We start from the raw sequence: 8,094 nt of genomic DNA on the forward strand, positions 1-8,094 counted from the left end.
TCTAGTGTGGAAGTGAGCAGGCTAATATGCTCAAATGTAGTGATGAGCGCTGATATGGAGGTCAGCCCTGAGATTAATCTGACTCCAAAAACTGTGACTCTCCAATTCCAGTTGAGGACCTCTGAACACAAACCCACTCCCTCCCGCCAAACACACAACCCTAGGAAAGACGTCCACACTTTGGAGCACCAGCTGGGAGAAGGGAGGACCCAGCACTAACAATTCTTGGCCCCCAGGTGACAGGCTGTGCTTTTGCCCCTGGGAAACAGGATTCAAAAGGAAGATTCAGCAAAAGTCCCACCAGCTGCTGTAAAGACTGGCAGGGACCGCCTCAGCTTGATGGCCTGTGTGAAGCCCCCTTGGGGTCTTCCAAATACGACGAAGGGCACCTGCGAGCACATCTGTTGTGTTTTTGCCGGCAGGGGGTGCTCAGCATGTATTTGAATAACACAAACATTTAATAAATTGTGGAACTATTCATTGAGCCCTAGTGTGCCTTGGGAGAGAGGCTGGACTGCGTCTTCCCGGTGGCCGCAAGCCACGGCGCCGACGGCAGGTGGCGCCAAAGGCGCATTCATGGAAGCCGTCCGCGGGGCTCTTCGTCTCGGAGCGGCCTCCAGAGAACCCGCAATCTAGTCAAACTGAACGGAAATCGTGGGTAGAGAAGAGAGAGGACGCCACGGCCGTGTTCAGGGGCATCCTGGTCAACGGGGTGCGCACCCAGTTGTCTGAGCATACCCAGAGGCAGTGAACAACCTCGAGAGCTCAGGTCCAGAGCGAGCTCGGCTTGCTTCCCGTCAAGGTGGGGTCTAAGGGTGGGCGGGGCTACACATAACAGAAGGCGGAGTCTGAGAGAAGAGGTTGGGTTATGTTCTCTGCGTGGTTGAGGCTAGTGCTCAAAGCCCCAGGAGGAGCGCTCTGGGTGGGCGGGGCTTAGGGACCATCACGGGCAGGGCTTCTGGGCATTCTTAGTGGGAGGGCCCTGAGGCTCTGTGTAGGTGGGCCATTACCTCAGTGTGAAGGAAAAGTGTGTTAGCCATACGTGAGCGGAGCTCTTTCTTTTGTGAGACCGGGCTTGGGCCGCCCTTGCGACTGGGGATGCGGTGAGGGGGCGGGGCTTGTAGCTGGGGGCGTGGCCAGAAGAGGTGCTTGAAGGGAACGCGGTTGCTCCTGGAGGGCAGAGTTTGCATCCCTCCCAGACAGAGTTAATGTTTCTGCGGGATTCCTTGCACCTGTGGACTGAGTCCTCAGCTCTGTAAAGGAGGAGACTTTGTAGACTCTGGGCGGAGTTTATACCTCCTGGAAGAGGGAACTACTAGCTCTGCCACTCTCCTAGAGAGAACTGCGCCTAGGAGGCGGGGCTTATGGCCCCGGTGGGCTGTGCCATTGGTACCTCCTTGGTTGGGACGGAGCCGATAGAACAGAGGGGCGGGGCAATCGTTCCGCGAGAATCTCTGAGCTGACAGAAGGCGAGGCTGTGGCTTTTGTGGACTTGGCCTCTGGAGAGGTCCCGAGGGGACGCTTGACAGCAGTGGGTGGGCGTGGCTCGTAGCTCAGAGAGACCAGGCTAAAAGCCTGGAGAGGCGGGGCCTGAGTTACTGGGCGGAGCCTGAAACGCAGTACTGAGCCTGGGCGGAGCCCCAGTTCAGCGCAAGTAGGGGCTCTGCCCTGGGAGGCCGTCTGTTTAGGCCCGCACGCAGCTCTGCATCTGGTGCTCATTACGGGATGACAAAGAGCCGGCTCTGGGCGCTCTTCCCCACTCCCATCCCCGCCCTCTGACAGCAGTGGTTTTAACTCCTTCCTGCCCTCGGGGCGCTATGGATCTCCAGCCCAGGGTCACTGGAGGGAATTCCAGTCCTTACCATCCTGGCAGGCTTTGTCACACCCTCCCCCTAAGCTGCGCCCCCACCTTCTCAGACCCAGTGCTCTGGACCATCTCGCGACCCCCACTCCCAATCCAGCGAACCTCTCTGGTTGCACCTCCGATGTTAAAAGCTTGGGCGGGATCTGGCAGGGGCATCTGGTTTGAGTTAGAGGAACGTGAGAGTGGAGGGGGGCGGTTCGTAATGTTCCCTCCGCCCCCTCTGCACCGCACCCTACCCTGCACCCGCGATCGTCCCTAATTCCCGCCCCTTCTCTCCCCGTCCTCTGGGGCCCGGCTCAAACTTCTAGCCCAGGCCTAGCCCCTGGGGTCAGGGGGTGGCAAAGGGCACTGCTTAGGGAAAGGGGCTCTGGGCCATCCGTCCTCGCCTGCCGGGTGGTCGTGGTGGTTCTGCTCTGTCCTAATTAGAGGTCCCTTAGAAGCTGCAACTGAAAAATTACAGAGGTGGTGGGAACCGGCGCCTCCCCCTCCCAGGTCCCGCCTCTCCCTCTCCCCAAGTATGTGAGTGTAGGATGAGGGAGGTTGCTGGGTACCCCCAGGCTGTGATTTTTTTTACCAGCCTCTCCTCCTGTTCATGGGACACCTCAGCCTGGAGCTCCCTGAACCATCACTCAATCTGAGTTCTCCCTGTCCCAGCACCGTCCATGCATAGAAGGGCACAGTGTGGCCCAAGATGGGAAGGCCTTGCTCAGGAGGCTGCCTAGGGAGCTGAATATGGGATCTCCTCCTGGGTTCCCTGCTCTCCCCAACCCAGCCTGCTGGGCTCTGACTCCCACCTCCTCCCCAGAGCAGAGAGGAGGCGTGCCTCATAAGCACCTACAACCCAGAGGGGTGGCAGTACCCTTGAGTGACCTGAACCTCAGCCACCAATTTCTGGGCAGCCTTTGGGGATAGGAAGGGAAATACTGGAAGAAAGGAGAAGCTCACCCACTAGACCCCTTTCATTCCCCAGAGTCACCAGGCCTAGAGCTTACCTTTGACCTCCTAAGCCCCAGTTTGGCTCCAATTCAGCAGAAGCCCTCATTCCAGAACCCTCCTCCAGATTCAGTCCCACCTTCTTAGAGTTTTGGTAAAAAGAAGAACAAATATGGAATTCTCTCCATGCCAAATCTCCCATTCCTAGGCCCGCTGTGTGACCTTGGGCAAGGTCCTGCCCTCCGGGTTCCTGTTTCCCTGAGAATCTCTAGAGCATACACTCTCTCAAGGGGTCTTACCTTATTTCCTTGCAGGCCCAAACAAGCTGAAAGAAGGTCCTTTTCTTTTTCCTGAGTCCTCCCAGACCCTCCCCTCAGGCACTAATGGAGGTCAGGAGCTCTGGGTGAGGTTGGCACCTCGTTTATTGGAGAAGATCCCAGCACCCACCCCCAGAGGTCCTGGAGGCCTCAGCATCTCCTCTGTCGTGAGTGCTGGGCCAGGAAACAGAGTTCCTGAGTCAAGTCTAGTGGTTGAGTGAGAGAGGAGTCTGGCTGGGCCCAGGGGAGCAGGAAGCCCTCTGTCCAGCTGGGCAGCCCGCATGGGTCCCTGGTGCAGCCTGAGACATGTGTCCAACGCATGCTTCTTTCCCCCACCCCGCAGAGGGGGTGCTGCGCCCCATCACACGCTGGTTCTGCAGGTCTGCACCCCTGTGAGGCTGCCCCGGTGGGGCGCAGGTTCCGTCGGGCCCTTGCTCCCAGTGTGGGTGACCCAGCGATAGCAGTCGGTCACACTCTTGTTGGGTGCGTGGGGGCCACAGCGGGTACAGTACACAATGCCCAGTGCGAGTAGGACCACCAAGAAGACGCATGCGGGCACTAGGAGTGCCACCAGCAGCCACCGATCATCACTCCGACTGCGGCCTCCTAGACTGGCCTCCCCCAGGGCTGTCGGGGCAGCTGTGGGAGCTGCTGAGGGCAGCCATGGTGTCAGACTAGGGTCAGGGGCCCCTTCCCTTGGGACTTGTGGGGCTTTGGAATGGGGGTGTGTAGGGCTGGTGAGTGAGGTCTGGTTAGTGGGGCTCTGACCAGGCAGAGAAGTGTGGAAGGCTGGGGCCTGGGTGGCAGCAGGCACAGGGACTTGATGGGCAGGGAGTACAGGGGACTTGGAGGTAGTGGTCAGAAAAGGCTGGACAGTAGAAGTAATGGGAAGGTGGGGGGCCTTGGCTTTGAGGACTGGGACATCTGGAGTCACACTGGGTGGATGGGGACTGGAGGTGGTGATCAGAAGGGTGTGGTTAGCTGGGATTCGAGGCAAATGAGTGGTGGTCTGGGTATCAATGGCCTGGGTATCTGGAAACATGGGGGACTGGTGAGCAGGGGGCAGTTCGGGATATTTGGCTGAGATAATTGGGGGCTGGTGGGCAGGGGTTGGTCCTGGGTATGTGGCAGAGATAACAGGAGGTTGGTGGGCTGAAGGCAGATCTGGATATTTGGCCGAAATCATGGGGAACTGGTGGTCAGAGGGCAAAGATGGATGCATGGCAGGGATCAAAGGGGGCTGAGGGGCAGGGGCCAGGGGTGGGCGTGTGGCAGAGATAATAGGGGGTTGGTGGGCTGAAGGCAGTGTGGGGCGTGTGGCAGAGACTACCACAGGCCGGGTGATAGAGAGCACTGAGGAGAGGTAGGGGACCCTGGGAGCACTAAGCGGGGGTGGCCACGTGGGATCCAGGTAGGGCATCCGTGGCTCTCCATCCTCTGGGAAGCTAGGTCTATAGGCCAGGCCAAAGTCAGACGACTGCGTGGCTTCCATCCACGGGATCCCAGGCATCTCTGTCCAGCCACCATCAAAGGCCTCCCAGGACTCATCTTCATCCTCTTCATCCTCCCCGTCATCCAGCAACTCATCCCCAAGGTCCTGAGAAGCCCGGGCACCCATGGCCCCAGCAGGGCTGCAGCTGATGCCATCGGCCTCAAGCTCGTGGCCCTCACTGCAGTAGCACTCAAAGCCACCGACGTAGTTGACACACATCTGCTGGCACACGCCTGCGATCTGGCACTCATCTGTGTCCACGCAGCGGTGTGGCTCATCCTCGGCTGGCCGGAAACCCAGGCGACAGTGGCAGCTGTAGCCCTGTGGCCCACCAGGCTCACACTGCTGCTCACATGGGGCCTGGGCACAGGGGTCCTCGCAGCTGTGCCCATCCACCGCCAGCCGGAAGCCCTCGGTGCAGCGACAGGACACCCGACCATCCACCTCCTCCACACACTCGTGTTCACAGCCCCCGTTGTCGGGGCCGCAGCCAGTACCAGGGCACAAGGGCCCAGCCCGTGACCAGCCCACACCACCGTCGGGCTGCTTCACACAGAGCAGGGAGGCTTCTCTGCCAGCCTGGCACGGCACGGCAGCAACGGAGCCGAAGGGCAGCCACTCAAACTCGGTGGAGACCAGGTGGAAAGGCGTGGTGTAGACTGCTGGGCCGGCCTGGCCCGCCTCACCAGGCAGCGCTGGGCAGGAGCCCTCAAAGCCGAACTGGCACAGGTAGCCATCGACGGCCAGCGTGCACGAGCCCTCGAGCCAGCGATGCTCGCCACTTGCCTCAAGGGCCGCACAGCGCTGGGCCGGGCAGGGCCCTCCCGTGGCTGGCTGGGCCCAGTTGGTGAAGGCTGTGTCCTGGTCCCCCGTGGTCCATGTGAAGCCACGCAGTGGGCGCTGCGGCTGGCATTGCCGGGCCTGCCGCTGCAGCCCGATCCACAGCAGCCAGCTGGCCGGACCGGAGCCCACCAGGCTGTCCACGCGCTGGGCCTCCTCGGGGGTCCGCGGCGTGGCCAGGTCACCCCCAAGCTCGCGGCAGGCCAGCCAGGCCTCCAGGAAGGTGCGGCGCCGTGGGAAGAGCGCGTAACAGCTGCCCGGGCCGCAGGCGGCGCGCGGCTCCGTGGCCCAGGGGGCCTGGCCCAGGGTGGGCACCGCAGCCGCCCAGGCCAGCAGCAGGCGCAGCAGCATCGCGACGCCCCCCGACTGGCCCGGGCCCGGCCGGCGGCTGCTCTTGACAAGGGGAGGGACCCGGGCCTCCGAAGGGCGGACCGGGGGGCGGGCCCCGGCCGGGCTGAGGCCTTGTAAGGAGTGGGCTGGGGCCGCTGCCAGCTCCCTGCTCCCGCTCCCCGGGGCAGCCAAAGCAGGAAGCATTTGGGTGGGGGGCAGGGGTTGGGGGTGCTGGAGGTGAGGGCGGGGGAGGGGAGGAGGAGAGGAGGCTGGACGACCCTCAGAAAATTCCAGCGCAGTCTGGGGCTCTTGGCAATGGGATGCTGTCGCTTCCCAGAGATTCACAGAGACCCAAGTCGGGACACACCGACCTCATCACACCCGTGAACAGCTGCTTGTCACACGTGTGGAAGCATGCTCTGACTCACACCCTTCACATCACACACACGTGTATGCTTCTCTCCCCACTCCAGAGCACTCTCTACACGCTCTGTCCCTTTGTCCAAGATTTGCGCATCTGACAGGCTAAACCCCTGAGGTGTACATATAAAAGGGGTGTGGCATTCTATATGCCCTAACGCATGAAGTCCCTCGGGTTTGCATGCAAGCCCTGGATGTGGGAACCACCTTAGGGTCACACGGGAATGGGCATCCTCAACCTGCATTTATATACTGAGCTCCCGCCTGTACCTCTGCCCTCAAGCCTCCTGTGTGAGGGGCGGGGTGGGTGGGGTGGGAAGGGAGGGGCAGAGTGTTGCTCTCCCTTCACCTCTGCTCAGCCTGGGGCCCTGGGAACCTGGGCTTAGAGGGGGAGGAGGCAGCCCACAGACAGGAAATGCTTCTCCTACTGCTGGAGGGCAGAGTGCATGTGGGAGGGGGCTGGGGAGAGGGGGCTGGGCTGGCTGGGAGGGGTCTGGTGAGAGGCCTTGTATGGGCATGGGGCGCACAGTGACACCCACATGCATGTGTGACACAGGCATCACATGTCTGGAGCCCTCCCTGCCCCCAGGGCCTGCTACATAGGCCTGGCCAGGGTCCTCTTCCCGCCCCTCCTGGAAGCCTCTGGAGGCTTGTGTACTGAGGCCATCATTCAGGATGGTCCCTGGGGAGCTGGTTGTCAGATTAACCCCTGCATACCCACTGCACTCTTAGCAGAAACTTGAGCCAGGGGTGAGGACGTGGAGGAGAGGTTCTGCCCCTCAGTGTGCTGCCCTGGTCCAGCTTCCCCCTCTGTCACCATCTGCTGTGTGACTGTGGGAAGTCACTGACCTTCTCTGGGTCTCCAGGTTTCTTATCTACAAAACGGGGGCCTTTCAGCCCAGCAGGGCTATTGTATCATAACATGCAGGGTTTGCAGATGTGCTTTGTCAGCTGCGAAGAATGAGGCAAATGTTCCTTAGTCTTCCGAGCAAATCTGGGTGGGGGGTGGGGCCAGGGTGGCTTTGCTAACCTTCTTACAGTGCTGGGGCTGGCCCTGCAGACGTGGCCAGTCCCCTGAGAACCAGGACTTTAGAAGTGCTTGCTATATGCCAGGAAGGCCATTCTTTCATGATTTACATCCCTAAAGCATCTAGAATTAGTCCTTCTCATGAGAGGAAAGTCAATATGGGGCAAGTCATCCTTCCACTGGCTCAGACCCAAAGCCTTGAGATCATCTTTGACTCCTCTTTCCCCCACACCCCATGTCCAATCTCTCAGCAAATCCCATTGGCTTCACCTTCAAAACAGATCCAGAATCTGACTGCTTCTCACCACCTTCGTTGCTACTGAAGTCTGGTCCATGCCACACTGGTCCATCTAGTCTTGCAACAGCCTCTCCTCTGGTCTCTCTTGCCTTCTCCATCCTGCCAGAAGGATCCTTTTAAAACTTACCTCAGAGCCAGTCACTCCCCTACTCAGAACCCTCGAAGCCCTCATCTTGCTCCGAAGAAAGACCAGAGTCTTTCCCATGGTTGGCCCCCAGGCCTATGTGATCTCCCCCCAAACTTCTCATCCCACTCTCTTCCCCTCACTGCCTCTGCTCCAGCCACTCTGGCCTGTGGACATTTCTTGAATTCACCAGGCACACATTGACCTCAGGGCCTTTGGCTTGGCTGTTCCCCTGCCTGGCACACTCTTCCTGCAAGATTCATATGCTTTGCTACTTTACTTTCTTCGGGTGTCAGCTCAAGCATCAGAGTCCCAGACTACCTTTCTCCTCCACCATGCCGTAGGGCTCCCTGGCCCCCTGGTCTTGTTCCATTTTTCTCCTTTGCACTTACCACTATCTGACATGGTATATATTTGCTTGTTGGCCTGAATTCCCCAAGAATCAGAAT

The 8,094-nt window shown here is 59.9% G+C and overlaps 1 protein-coding gene across 1 annotated transcript; it reads right to left on the reverse strand.

Annotated features, from left to right (window-relative positions):
- Window positions 1-3,195: 3,195 nt before the first annotated feature.
- Window positions 3,196-5,837, reverse strand: CD248 (CD248 molecule). The gene has a single exon (XM_014554877.2). It carries the CDS (start codon window positions 5,795-5,797, stop codon window positions 3,476-3,478), a length of 2,322 nt encoding a protein of 773 aa, XP_014410363.2. The 5' UTR covers window positions 5,798-5,837; the 3' UTR covers window positions 3,196-3,475.
- Between the last annotated feature and the right edge of the window lie 2,257 nt (window positions 5,838-8,094).

The sequence above is a fragment of the Camelus ferus genome, chromosome 10 (genome assembly GCF_009834535.1).
Source record: "Camelus ferus isolate YT-003-E chromosome 10, BCGSAC_Cfer_1.0, whole genome shotgun sequence".
NCBI classification, from domain to species: domain Eukaryota; kingdom Metazoa; phylum Chordata; class Mammalia; order Artiodactyla; family Camelidae; genus Camelus; species Camelus ferus.

Bases quoted from the DNA above. Each gene is read 5' to 3' on its own strand.
- CD248 (XM_014554877.2), bottom strand. From the start codon at position 5,797: ATGCTGCTGCGCCTGCTGCTGGCCTGGGCGGCTGCGGTGCCCACCCTG.